Source organism: Mesoplodon mirus (assembly GCF_964341445.2).
Source record: "Mesoplodon mirus genome assembly, chromosome: 4".
NCBI lineage: Eukaryota > Metazoa > Chordata > Mammalia > Artiodactyla > Ziphiidae > Mesoplodon > Mesoplodon mirus.
In genome coordinates, this window is record NC_138979.1 from 7,123,455 (window position 1) to 7,137,981 (window position 14,527).

At 44.7% G+C, this 14,527-nt stretch overlaps 1 protein-coding gene across 1 annotated transcript in view; it reads left to right on the forward strand.

Annotated features, from left to right (window-relative positions):
* The window catches only part of FAM171A1 (family with sequence similarity 171 member A1), a 129,027-nt gene that overhangs the window by 96,288 nt on the left and 18,212 nt on the right, over positions 1-14,527 (forward strand). The window contains exon 5 of the mRNA XM_082618463.1: positions 2,641-2,817. Coding sequence (XP_082474589.1) covers positions 2,641-2,817 — 177 coding nt within the window. The remainder of the gene's footprint in view (positions 1-2,640; positions 2,818-14,527) is intronic.

A 14,527-nucleotide genomic window follows, 5' to 3' on the forward strand; every position in this document is an offset into this window, starting at 1 on the left:
GTTGGAAAGAGGCTGGTTTCCCTGCCGTGTCCTAAGGGGGGTTGTTTATTTTCCCCCCTTGGAGGGATCCAGAGTTGTAGACAGAGAAACGCAGCCACATGGAGGTTTCAGTCCCTTCCTCACTTGCTCGTTCCCGTGCATCCTCATGCTCTCCCCTGTGGTTGCCAAGAAAGCACAGACCTGTTCCGTGACGCTCCCGAGGGGTTTTCAAGACATTACTTCTGCTGGTAGGTCCAAGACAACAGAGTCGGTAGCATGACTAATGTCCAAAGCCAAACAGAACCGGAGATGCTATCCGAGCAAAACCCCTCTTGTTCTAAGTGATGAATTGGTGGCCTCCTAGCTTGGTCCAGGGTTGCTGCTTTTGCCTGACAGACACCTGTCTTTCTTCGGACATGATGGGAGTCAGGTAACATCAAGATGAACAGGAAGGAGAGACTCCTTATATAGAGAACTCAGTGTTGTGTTGCCCTCTAATAAGGAGGGCTGGAAGGAAAACAATGCAACCCTTCAAGGTATGTCCAGAATAAAGAAAGTGGGAGGGTAGACTGTCATTTGGAAGGCATGGACTGGAAGCACTGAGAGAGGAAAGAGGCCTCAGGAAAGCAGGTATAATTGCCTGTGATGTCTTCTAACAGAGAACATTTTAAAGAACATTAAAGCACATGCACCTAGGCCATGTTGCTTTAAAAGAATATGCCCCTTTCTGCAGTGCTGTTCTTACTTCTGAATGTTTATAGTCGAGTTCCTTCCTTTCTGTAGCCTCACAGGAAAGCATCTAGTCCAACCTCGTTAGTTTTGCAGGTAAGAAAAAGGGACTCCGGAACAGGGAAGTAACTCACCAGAGGCCACGTAAGTAGTTGGTGGCAGATCTGGTACTGGGACCCTGGCTTCCTGGGCCAGGGATGTGCAAGATTATAGGAATGAAGTCTCAAAAGGGGATGAGTGGGGACAATGGGGATGCCATTTCTGGGAATCAAGAGGCAGTGTTAAGTGGGGCGAAAGGATGATGAGTCTGGAGCAGCTTTCTGCCCTACCTGCTGCTTCCCCGGGCAGACTTCCTGCCTCGGGTTTGATGAAAGAAGCAGTGCTTCCTGATTGAAAACATGATCTTTAAATTGTTCATGTAAAGTCTAGTAAGTTACTTAATCTCTCTTTGTTTTAAGTCCTGTCTCATTTAGAGAGTCTAACAGAGCCTAGAGAGGTTCATTGGAGACCTGGCTTTGCTTCTGTGTTGCTTTTGGGCAACGGACACATTTAGGTCCTCCATCCACAAGATAGTTTGACCAGAAAGATGGTAAATTCTGGGTTTTGGTTTTTCTTCACCCTAGCCAGGATAAAAAGATTTCAGAACTTGAATCTATGCTTCCAACGTGGACCTTTTGATGAAATCCTCATTTCCATGCCTTTCCCTTCACTGGAAAACAGAGATGGGTATGAATCATAAAAGATAGTGCTAACATTAGCCGTATAGAGATTGCTCTACAAAGGGTTTATCTCTCATTGGTTGTTCAGCCTCTAAAATTCACCAGATTTGTTTGAAATGTTTAAATTTAGTCCTCATTGGAGGTTTGCATTAGCTTGGGTAGTTAGTCGATAGGTAGGTAAGTATATAAGTAGCTTACTAAGAAATCCTATAAATGGTGTTCTAATGTAGCTTAAATTTTTCCATCAGTGTGTTTTCATCGTGTTCAAGGGAAGATTTTAAATTATGACTGAATACATTTTGTATGATATATTATATTCCACTGGAGAAAAATTCTTCTCAAATGGACCACTTAACTGTATAAATATAATATTGCTCTCATAAGCATTCCCCAGTTTATCTGTAGACAGTCATTAAAGCATTGGCTTGGATAAAAGGCCTCTAATGCAAAATAATTGTTATATTAAATTCCTTTTAAACAGATCAAAATAACAATGGCAACCAAAATAACTCATAAATATTTCAAGTCCAAGTTTTCAATAGTGTACTTTTAGAAGCGGTAAGTTAATATTTTGAAGTACTCCTTGAAGAAATTCACTCCTTTTTTTTTCAGCAGTCTCTGATTTAAATCATTTGGTTCCATTATGGTGACCTGCCGAGTAATTAACATGTGTGCAGTGCTCACTTTGTATAGAAGTTGATTTCAGGGATTTCCACACACACCTCCTCTCCCATTATAGACAATCTCTTCTCTTTTGAGGCCCTTGTTTTTGTGGGGAGGGACGCAGCATGTGGGATCTTAGTTCCCCGGCCAGGAATCGAACCTGCTTCTCCTGCATTGGGAGTTCAGAGTCTTAACCACTGGACCACCAGGGAAGTCCCTTGAGGCCCTTTTTGAAAGCACAGCACAGTGGTTAGAATCTGCAAACCCAAGCTTGGATCAGGTTTGCAGATTCAAACTAGCCTATATCCGAAGACCAGCTCTTATTACTACCCTCTCTGAGCCTCAGTTTGTTTATGTGTAAGATGGGAATTTTACCTACGTTAGAATGTCGTGGTGAGGATTATGTGTGTAAGATGCTGAATAGAGTCCCCGGCTTATAGGAGGCCCAGTCCTCAGTAGATGGTAGCTATGATATTTCTCTGTGAATAGTTTCTGCAGCCCCATGTCAGTCCTGTGTGTGCATGTGATGGAGAATGTCTCTTGCTTCCAGGAAACGGCACCAGGTACGACCTGACCCCCGTCACAGCCGTCAGCGTCCACTTGCTCAGCAATGATGGAACGCCGGTGCTGGTGGATGGCCCCATTTATGTCACCGTGCCCCTGGCCACACAGAGCAGTCTGAGGCACAATGCCTATGTCACAGCGTGGCGGTTTGATCAGAAGCTAGGTAAGCAAGCTCCCGTGCCAGCGATCGGCTAACAGATAACTTCATTACCATCTGATTTCCCTTTTAAGAAGCCTGGGCAAGTTCCTTTTCATTGAAATTATTGAATGCTACTGCTCATGGTGCATTGCATGGTTTCTAGTGGGTAAGTCTTACACGCTCTTTGGAGTTGGGGTTTTTTCCACATTTAAGCTAATTTGCTTGAAAAGAATCTTTAAAGGTTATTAGAACTAAATTGGCTCTCCTAACCTTTATCCTTTTAGTCTTTAGGTGGTCACATGATCTCTCTTGGTCCTGTGTTCTGAAAAAAGAAAAAAACATTGCCAATATTGTACAAAAAAAATAAAATAAAAATTACCTATGATCCCACATGTAGAGAAACCCACTAACAGTATTTTGGATTACAGGCAGACTGCGTTCTGTTGCACTTTGCTTTATTGCACTTTGCAGATACTGCATTTTATACAAATGAACATTTGTGGCAACCCTGTGTTGTCAGATGATGGTGAGCATTTTTTAGCAGTAAAGTATTTTTTAGTTAAATATGTACATTGGGGGCCTCCCTGGTGGCGCAGTGGTTGAGAGTCCGCCTGCCGATGCAGGGGATACGGGTTCGTGCCCCGGTCTGGGAGGATCCCATATGCCGCGGAGTGGCTGGGCCCGTGAGCCATGGCTGCTGGGCCTGCGCATCCGGAGCCTGTGCTCCGCAACGGGGGAGGCCACAGCAGTGAGAGGCCCGCATACCGCAAAAAGAAAAAAAAAAAAAAAAAAAATGTACATTGGTTTTTTAGGCATAATGCTATTGCATACTTAATTGACTACAGTATAGTGTAACATAATTTTTAATGCACTGGGAAATGAAAAATTCACGTGACTTGCTTTATTGCAATGTTTGATATATTGCAGCAGGTCTGGAACCGAACCCACAGTATCTCCAAAGTGAGCCTATATTTCCTTCCAGCCATTGCACTATGGATGTATGTGTTAGTTATCTTTTGCTGCGTAACAGATGGCCCTAAAACTCGTAACTTTAAACAACAGTGAACATCTGTTGTCTCACAGTTTTGGAGAGTCAGGAACCTGGGCACAGCCTAGCTGGGTGGCTCTGGGTCAGGGTCTCTAGAAAGGTGCAGTCAGACTGTCAACCAGCTCATCTCAGGGTTCAACAGGGGCTGCACGCACGCTTTGAGGCCCCAGCTCCTCACTGGCTGATAGCCAGAGGCTTCAGTGCCTTGCCACGTGGGCGTCCCGACAGGGCCACTTGCAGCGTGACAGCTTGCTTCCAGTAGAGCAAGTGACCCAAGAGAAATTTACAAATAAACAAAAAGTACAAAAGCACACATGGGCAAAATGGAAGTTACCGTCTTTTATCACCTAAGGTCAAAGTGGCCTCCGCTCCTTTCTTTCCATATGCTAGTGATCGCAGAGCCCGATGCTGGTACAGTATGGGGTGGACCACACAGGTGTCTGAACACCAGGAGTGGGGGGTCATTGGGCCCTCTTAGGGACTGCCTTCCAAAAATACACATTTAACAGAGAGGGGATTATACGCTATGTACTGTTTTATAACTTGCCTTTAAAAACCATTTGTATGTCATGAACCTCTTTCCCTAGCATTATTATTCCATAGCAGCTGTTATTCTGCAATGTCAATATTAAGATTGCATGGTATTCCCTTATACGTTTATGTCATAATTCAGTTGCTCAATCCCCTAAGTTAGAAAAAAAATTACTCTTGTTACCAACGTTGTGATAAATACCTTTGTAGCAAAATCTTTATACCTGGCCATGATTGTTTCCTTAGGATAAAATTTTAGAAGAAGTGGAATTGCTGACTTCAAAAAGTACAAAATTCTAAAGCTTTTAATACATATTTCCAAATTTTCCTCCAGGAGGTTTTACAGTTGACATTCGTAGTAAGAATGAGGGAAGAAGAACATGCTTGTGTTTCGGGTTTGGACAGCACACTGGTCCCTATGCCCTGTTGTTTCTGAATCCCAAACTTGAAAGTCAAACTTGAAAAGACTGGTTTTCCAATAACCCCATTCAGAGTTTTAAACTGTTAGGATATGCATAAAAATTCTTGGGGGATTTTTGGTATCAAATGTATTTTCAAAGACACCTAATTCCTTGAGTAGTCAGATTCTAGTTCTAGGAATTTATATTTGGATATAAATGCTTGTTGGGCTTTCTGGAGTTTGGGGGGAGTTGGGGTTTGTTTGGTTTTTTTTTTGGTGATACGCGGGCCTCTCACTGTTGTGGCCTCTCCCGTTGCGGAGCACAGGCTCCGGATGCGCAGGCCCAGCGGCCATGGCTCACGGGCCCAGCCACTCCGCGGCATGTGGGATCTTCCCAGACCGGGGCACGAACCTGCATCCCCTGCATCGGCAGGCGGACTCTCAACCACTGCACCACCAGGGAAGCCCTGGGGTTTGTTTTGTTAAAGTTTTCCAGTTACTAACAGACCGCATAATTATTTGTGTGGAATTCATTGGCTTTACCAGATGCACCGAACTTGATGTTGTTAGAAGGATCATGCTGCCGTGTGGACACGCGGCACTGGGTCATGTGGGCACTTTGTCATTGGCGTGTGTTCTCCACGGCTTGGTGACTTCTTGAGGCACATGGTCCTGATCAGGATGTAAGGAGCCCTGGGCTCCCGGGAGAAAGGGACTTGAGGGAACCCCTGGGGAAGACGGGAATTCTGAAGGGAGGAAAGGACGTGGATAACAAAGCAGGGAAAGAAAGTAGGAAGGAGGGGGAAAGCTTGCACTTGACCTCCTGAGACCCTGGATCCGCCACTTGGAAAACTCTAAGGCCTACCTTGGGCGAATCACCTGTCCTGTTTCCTCACTTGTACAAGACGCACATTGATCGAGGCTCTCCGTCCCTTGTACAGTCTCCCGCTCACCGTTGTCCATCCAGGTTGGGCCCCCACATGCCAGGGCAGTGCTCTGAAGTAGAGCGTGTGGTTGAGAGCAGCAACACTGAGGCACAGTGGATTGGAATTCCAGCTCTGCTGGCCATCAGCTGTGTCGCCCTGGCCAAGTTGCTTAACCTCTCTGTGCCATAGTTTGCTCAACTGTGAGATGGGGATTATAATAGTATCAATACCTAGTGCTGTTATGAAGAGTGTGTTTATTAGTCAGAGTTCTCCAGAGAGACAGAACCAGTAGGATGTGTGCGTGTGTGTGTGTGTGTGTGTGTATGTATGTATGTATGTGTGTGTGAGAAAGAGAAAGAGATTTATTTTACAGTATTGGCTTATGCACTTGAAGAGGCTGTCAAGTTCAAAATCTGCAGTGGCCCAGCAGACTGGAGACCCAGAGAAGAGTTGATATTGCAGTTTGAATCCAAAGGGCCATGTGCTGGCAGAATTTCCTCTTCCTTGGGGGAGGTCAGCCTTTTCTTGAGGCCTTCAGCTGATTAGATGAGGCCCACCTACAGGAAGCGTAATCTGCTTTACTCAGTCTACTGATTTAATTGTTAATCTCATCTTAAAAATACCTTCACAGCAACCTCCAGGCGTGTGTGATCAAATATCTGGGTACTGTGACCTAGCCAAGTTGACACATCAAATTAAGCACCCCAGGGAATAAATGAGTTAATATTTGTAAGAAGCTCAGTTCAGTGCCTGGTACATGGTACACCCAAAGAGTTTATTCAGGGAACAAAGGTCTCCCCTCCTCTGCAGAAGGGTTTCTCGACCTGTGACCTCTAAACCACTTGCCCAGATTCCCGTTAGCCCAGATCTCTTTTTTTTTTTTGCGGTACGTGGGCCTCTCACTGTTGTGGGCTCTCCCGTTGCGGAGCACAGGCTCCGGACGCACAGGCTCAGCGGCCATGGCTCACGGGCCCAGCCGCTCTGCGGCATGTGGGATCTTCCTGGACCGGGGCACGAACCCGTGTCCCCTGCATCGGCAGGCGGACTCTCAACCACTGCGCCACCAGGGAAGCCCCAGCCCAGATCTCCTGAAGGACTGTTCTCCATGTGCTGCTTCCACTTCTCGACCCACTGCAGTCCTGCTTCTGCCTTCTGCTCTCCTGAAACCACAGTCATGAAGTTAAGCAGCAGCTGCCTGATCGTGGAATCAGGTGACCACCTCATCCCCTCGGACATGTCTGCAGCGTCGGAGGGTTTCCTTTCTCTAGAAAGGAAGGCCCGCCTCCCTCAGCTCTGTGACTCAGTGTCCCTGGGGTCCTCGTCTCCTGTCATATGGGCTCTGCCCCATGCCCAGCTCCTGACTTCCTTTACATGCAGTTGCTGGGACATCCACCTGCTTCTCACACTCCCACAGCCACCCCGTGCAACCAGGTCTGCTCTCTGATCTGTGTTCCTGACTGTCTATTAGACCTCCATCTTTGGATGTCCTCCAGGAAACTCGGATTCACATGCTTGAAACGGACCCACTGACTCGCTTCACTTCAACCCCTACCCCTGTTCATTTCTGTGTTTCCTCTCTTGGTTAAGGGTACCAGACCATCCAAGTAGAAACCCCAGGGTTATCCCCCATTTACTCTTTTGTTTCACCTCCCTGCCGCACCGGCAGCCACGTCTGGTCCCTTGCAAGGTCACGTTGATGTCAAATCAGCGTTTCTCCAACCTACCTTCTCCTCTCCTTCTCTGGTTACCTCTGTCTGGGTGCAGACTCTTCCCTCTTCTCTGGCCAATTCCTGCAGCCGTCTGCCTGTCTTCCTCTCTCCTTCCCTCCACCAGGACTCCTGGGTTGCTGCTCGGGTTGTCTTTCAGAAGCACAGACCCCTTTCCCACATGAGAACATCTCAGAGCTACTCATCGTGAGGCTGTCCACGCTCGTTGGCACGGCACACAGATCTCTGCAGAGCTGGTCCCTGCCTAGCTGTCCAGCTCACTCCCAGCCTCTGTTCCCTGCACACCTTCCATCACGCCCACACCAAACCGTTTGCCGTTCCCTGGATGTGCCTGGGTCTCCCTCATCACTTGTCACATTGTGTGAGCAGGATCTCTCCTCTGAAATCCCCTTCTCCATGTGCTGAACAGTAATTTGGTTTCTCTCAAGCATGTTGTCCATTCAGCAGCGGCACTAGAGGTCTGTGAGGACACGGCCTTGCAGCGTCTCAGTTATTACCTGGGTCCTCACTGAGACTTCCTCATCTTTGAGTCCTCATGACCACACACAGTCCCTGGCACTTGCTAGGTATCTAAGCAGAATGTTTGCTAAATGATTGAATCAGATGGGGAGCTTTTAGGTGTTCTAAGATTCAAGGCGGTTTAAGATATTACAATGTAACACTGGTACTTAGAGAATAGACATGTGGACACAGTGAGGGAAGGGAGGGTGGGACGAACTGGGAGATGAGGATTGACATATACATACTACCACGCGTTAAGGTAGATAGCCAGTGGGAACGTGTTATAAAACATAGGAAGCTCAGCTCCGTGCTCTGTGATGACCTAGATGGGTGGAATGGGGGGAGGGGGTGGGAGGGAGGTCCAAGAGGGAGGGGATAGATGTGTACGCATAGCTGATTAACTTCATTGTACAGCAGAAACTAACACAACATTGTAAAGCATTGTAACACAACAAGTAAAGCAATTATACTCCAATAAAAAAAAAAAGATGGGGCTTCCCTGGAGGCGCAGTGGTTGAGAGTCCGCCTGCCGATGCAGGGGACGCCGGTTCGTGCCCCGGTCCTGGAGGATCCCACGTGCCGCGGAGCGGCTGGGCCTGCGCGTCCGGAGCCTGTGCTCCACAATGGGAGAGGCCACAGCAGTGAGAGACCCACGTACCGCAAAAAAAAAAAAAAAAAAAAAAGATGACTCTACACACAGAATTTACCTTTACGTATCTGTGTATATATATGTTTAATGAAAGAACGGTGCTTTGAGCGCTTGCCTAGAGAGGGAGCAGTTATGTTGGATTTTCTCCATCCTAGAGCTTCCAACCCTGCTGCTATAATTCTACTCCTTCCTGACTCTTCATTTTTGAATATATATAGTTGAATATAGATAAATAAGGCTGGGGTATAAAAGGTTGTATTCCTAATACAGTGATGCTTTCACTAGAGAGTCATACACAGATATGTCATAACAATATGGCACAGGTCTAGAGAAGCAGCATCCTTGCCCTCATGGGTTTACTTTGTATACAGCTCACAAACAACACAAGTTCATATAAAAAAATTTTTTTTGATATCTATGGCAGACTAAATAATGCCCCCCCGGAATATCTCCACATCCTAATCCCTGGACCCTGTGAATATGACCTTATATGGTAGAGGGACTTTGCAGATGTGATTCAGTTATGAATCTTGAGATGGGGAAATTCTCCTGGATTATCCTCGTGGGCCCACTGTAATCACAACGGTCTGTATAAGTGGGGTGCAGGAGGAATCAGAATCAGAGGAGATGGCAACGTAATGACGGAAGCAGAAATGGGAGGGATGCACTTTGAAAGTGGAGGAAGGGGCCACAAGTGAAGGAACAGACGCAGCCGTGAGAAGCTGAAAAAGGCACCGAACTGGATTCTTCATTCAGAGTCTCCAGAAATAACCAGCCCTACTGATACCCTGACTTTAGCCCAGTGAAACTGATTTCAGACTTCTGACCTCTAGAGCAATAGCGGAATAAATTTGTGCTGTTTTAAGCCCCTAAGTTTGTGGTAATTTATTACAGGAGCAAAAGGAAATTAATACACTATAGAAGTCAGTGAAAACAAAGAAATGTGCATTGTTATAAAGCCTCTGAAATATCAGTTATCCAATTCTCTACTTCCTCTCTGGAAATAATCCCCATGGCATTATTACTTTTGTCATTGAGAATCCCCACTGTGTCGTTGATCTCTTCCCACTTAAATGGTCTTTCTAACTTAGCATCTACAGTGAAAAATGTAACTGCCAAATTCCTGGCTCTAACAGATTGTATGTGTGCAGAGAAAAGCCAACATTTGGATAGTCATTCAAAAATGATCAAATGAATTAAAATATGTTTTCTGAAAACTTTAAGATTGGATGGACATTTCAAAGAAACCATATGTTCTTTAACTCACTAAACTCAGTAGAAGCCTACATAATACATAAGGGGTTTTCTATTATGTGTAATCAATAATATCATTATTTAGGTAGAAATTAAATTATTGTAGTTAAATGAAAAGTTTCAAGAGTGTATTATAAGATCAGAAAAAAACACATCTTAAGCACATAGCACTCACTATTTACTAATTATCTGCTATTTATGAATAAGTCACATATGATAATCACTTCTAACCTGTTTAACACTTTAATTATCTACTTTTGAGGTATATCAAAGTAATTGCAATTTCAAAGTATTTCACAGCCAGAAATAGCAATTCGTGAATCCATTAAGAATTTTTCGTCAAATTAAGTATCGCCAAACTATGGCCTGAAAGCTAAGAATGGTTTTTACATTTTTATTTATTTATTTTATACATTTTTATTGATTGATTGATTGATGGCTGCATTGGGTCTTCATTGCTGTGCCCAGGCTTTCTCTAGTTGCGGGAGCGGGAGCTACTCTTCGTTGCAGTGTGCGGGCTTTTCATTGTGGTGGCTTCTCTTGTTGCGGAGCACGGGCTCTAGGCACGTGGGCTTCAGTAGTTGTGGTACGCGGGCTCAGTAGTTGTGGCTTGCGGGCTCTAGAGCATAGGCTCAGTAGTTGTGGCTCACGGGCTTAGTTGCTCCGCACCATGTGGGATCTTCCTGGACCGGGGATCGAACCCGTGTCCCCTGCATTGGCAGGCAGATTCTTAACCACTGCAACACCAGGGAAGTCGGGTTTTTGCATATTTAAATGTTTGAAGAAAGAATCAAAAGAAGAAGGGTATCTCAAGACACATGAAAATTATATGAAAAGTAAGCATCCCTGAATAAAGTTTTATTGGGTGCTGTGGACCGAATGTTTGTGTTCCCCCCCCCCAAAATTTGCATGTTGACATCCTAACCCCCAAAGTGATAGTATTTGGAGGTTGGGCCTTTGGAGTTGATGAGGTGATGAGGATGGAGCTCTCTTGAATGGGATTAGTGCCCTTATAACAGGGGCCCCAGAGAACTTTCTCCCGCCTTCCACATGTGAGAACACAACAAGAAGGCATCATCCATGAATCAATGATGCAGGCTCTCTCTGGACACTGAATCAACCGGCACCTTGATCTTGGACTTCCCATCCTCCAGAACTGTGAGAAATGAATTTCTGTTGCTTGTAAGCTGCCCAGTTTATTTTATTACAGCAGCCCAAATGGAATAAGACATGGGAACCCAGCCATGCCTGTTTGTTCATTTGTGGTCTGTGAGTGTTTTTCCTACACCAGCAGAGTTGAATAGTTGCAACAGAGAGTGTATGTTCTCACAAACTGAAAAATATTTGCTACCTGGACTATTACAGAAAATGTTTGTGACCCTCTGATCTGAGATACATTCAACAGAGAAGCTCTTACCACTTAGTATTAAAATGCAAGTGTATTCTCCATCTGCAGGGCCGAACAGCGTGCCTGATTCAGTCACAGTCTCTACGCCCTGTTATCCAGGCAGCCTTCCAGCATTTGGCCCCGAGTGACAGCTGATGCTCAGTGATAACACCTTGGTTATAGGGCGCAGATTTCAAACTCTTAAAGAAAAATGAAATTCTTTTTAAGTTCCATGGGACTTCTTTTTTTTTTTTTTTTTTTTTTTGCGGTATGCGGGCCTCTCCCTGTTGTGGCCTCTCCCGTTGCGGAGCACAGGCTCCAGACGCGCAGGCCCAGCGGCCATGGCTCACGGGCCCAGCCGCTCCGCGGCACGTGGGATCTTCCCGGACCGGGGCACGAACCCGCGCTCCCTGTGTCAGCAGGCGGACTCTCAACCACCGCGCCACCAGGGAAGCCCTCCATGGGACTTCTATTTGAAAAATAAATCCACATTTTAATGCTAACTCAAATACTTTCATTCCTGACTGCTGGATAACTGAAAGTTTACTCATGAGAGAAATGTAGAGGTACTCCCTTTCTTTTTACTTTTTAGATTTCACATATCTGTGATATCATATGGTATTTGTCTTTCTCTGTTAGGCTTTCTTCACTTAGTATGATAATCTCTGGGTCCATCCATGTTGCTGCAAATGGCATTATTTCATTCTTTTTTTATGGCTGAGTACTATAGTCCATTATGTGTGTATATATATGTATGTATGTGTATATATGTATGTATGTATATACACACACACATATATGTGTATATATACATACATACATACATATATATATATACACACACTACATCTTCTTTATCCATCCCTCTGTTGATGGACATTTAGGTTGTTTCCATGTCTTGGCTATTGTAAATAGTGCTGCAGTGAACATAGGGTGCATGTATCTTTCTGAATTACAGTTTTCTCAGGGTTTATGCCCAGGAGTGGGATTGCTGGATCATATGGCAACTCTATCTATTTTTAATTTTTTGAGGACCCTCCATACTGTTCTCCATAGTGGCTGTACCAATTCACATTCCCACCAGCAGTGCAGGAGGGTTCCCTTTTCTCCACACCCTCTCCAGCACCATTAGAGAGGATCAGTATTTGGTGCTATCATTTATCACAGTTTTCTTTTTCTTTTTTTTTTAATGGCCACAGTTGTCTTTTTTTTGGGGGGGTGGGGGGAACAGGCAAAGAATTTCCCATTATAATAATTAGCACCTCTATATTTTAACCCACGTGTTCATCCGAGGGTGACCTAATAGATTAACAGTCTCCTAGAACATAAGTAAAGTTGGATTTTGTATCATGTGTTACAATGGTATGAATTGGCTGATTATGGTATGCACTCTCAGAAAAATGGTTTTTTTAAGAAGCCTGACCTGCACATATCAGAATCGAAACTTTTGCCGCATTTGCGGGCAATGCTGATTTTGCTGAAGCTACCGTGTTAAAATGCCACTTGATTTATGGTGCAAGGGAGGCCTCTATTTAGTGAGTATAAGTCTTTTCCTCTGAGGAATTACCAGATTTCTTTAACCTAGATCTTCTAAAGGTGCTGTGTCTTTTGAAAAGTTGTATAGTGCCAGTGCCTGGGGCGTGGGTGTCCAGGCGTGTCTGAGGGGATGGGATAAAGTGACCTTATCGGTCACGTTCAGGGGCCACTTTGACCTTTGAAAGAAGCAGCTTTCCTCCCCTAGTCTGGCAGATGCAGTTTTGTGGGTCATGGTGAATGCATCTTAGCTGAGGCTTTCTGGACAGTAAGAGATGGCGTGTCAGCTAAGCTTCACAGGCATTTACTCTCTTTAGCCTGTAACTGGGACAGCAGATGGCTGTTCCATGTCCTGGGTGGTGCCCTGGGGAATGGTCACTTATGAATAAGCAAACCAGGTCAGTGGTTTGAATTGAAAGTGACTGACTGACCTTGAGTGGCAGAGAAATCACGATTTAAGATCCTCTATGCGATAAGTTTCTGCTGTTTCACAATAAGTTATGTGGCTTGAAGACTCTCATTCTAATGAGGTGACAGAAATAAAAGCAGATTCCAAGTGAAGCTACATTGCAGGATCCAGTTTTAACTGCCTTCCCAGAACGCAGCCTGCAGAGTGGTGTGCGTTGCTATAGAAATGGTGGTTACCGAACCAGCTTCTTATCACGTATGGCGCACACGTATCAGGCCCTCAGCAATACCCGCTCATAATTGGCCTGTAGTGGATTCATCTCTGCGTAGATGATGAGGATTACTGCTGATGCTGTGCTCACTGAACTAGTCCTTTTAGGTAAGTCATGGCCAGCCTGCCCTTGAAGGTGGAGCTTGATTTAAAATACAGATCTAAGATTTTGTTCCATTTCATTGTTTTTCAGGGGGAGAAAGGGATGGGAGTTCTTAAAGCACTAAATTCTGTTTGTCACTTTAAGAAAATGAAAATAGTATTACTGGTGTGTCTTTTCCTCTATGTATCATGAGCCATGCATCTTACATAGGAGGTGACATATTGCCATGCAGAGGTGTAGTGATTGAATTACAAGAATGAACTGTAGTGCATCGGGTGGGCAAAAGTTAGAACAAAAGAAGGGAGTTCATGTTTCTAACAGTTAAGTATGTATTTACAAGTGTGATGTTAATTTTAGAACCATGTGTATCATCTTTATAATGTTTTTTTTTCAAAAAGAACAGACTCAATAGTTAATGGAATCAAACAAAGAAGGAAGCAGACTTACCTGTCAAAGTATAATGTCAGTATATCCTTAAGACAGATGATCTGAAATGGACCTGAAATGAGGATGAAGATGATTTGTTAGAAACAAAGAACGAAATCTCAGGAAGAGTCTCTATGTTCCCAGATGTTAAAATTGCCCATAAAAGTGAATTGGGCTTCCTTTAGATATATAGGAGGGGAGAAAAAGATAATGTACCTGCAAAGAAAGCTGACTGAAGTGATGTAACAAATCAAAAAGAACCCTGAAGGTGTAGGACTTAATTTGGATAAATGATACCAGTCCAGCGAAAACTTTGGCCACAGATCTTGACTGCCAGGTGGCCAACAAACTGATCTGTTTTTCAGACACAGATTGGTGTCTTTTGACCACTCCGGACCATCAGCATCACAGTTGGGATATTCCACTCCTGCTGACCAAGTGGAACGGAGTCCGGCCACGGAACATGTGGGCTGTCCGTGGGGAGACCGAATGCAGAATGATCTCAGAACATGGACATTTGTTTTCTGATGTTGCCTAGCAACTCAAAAAACACTGTTGTAATATCAGACC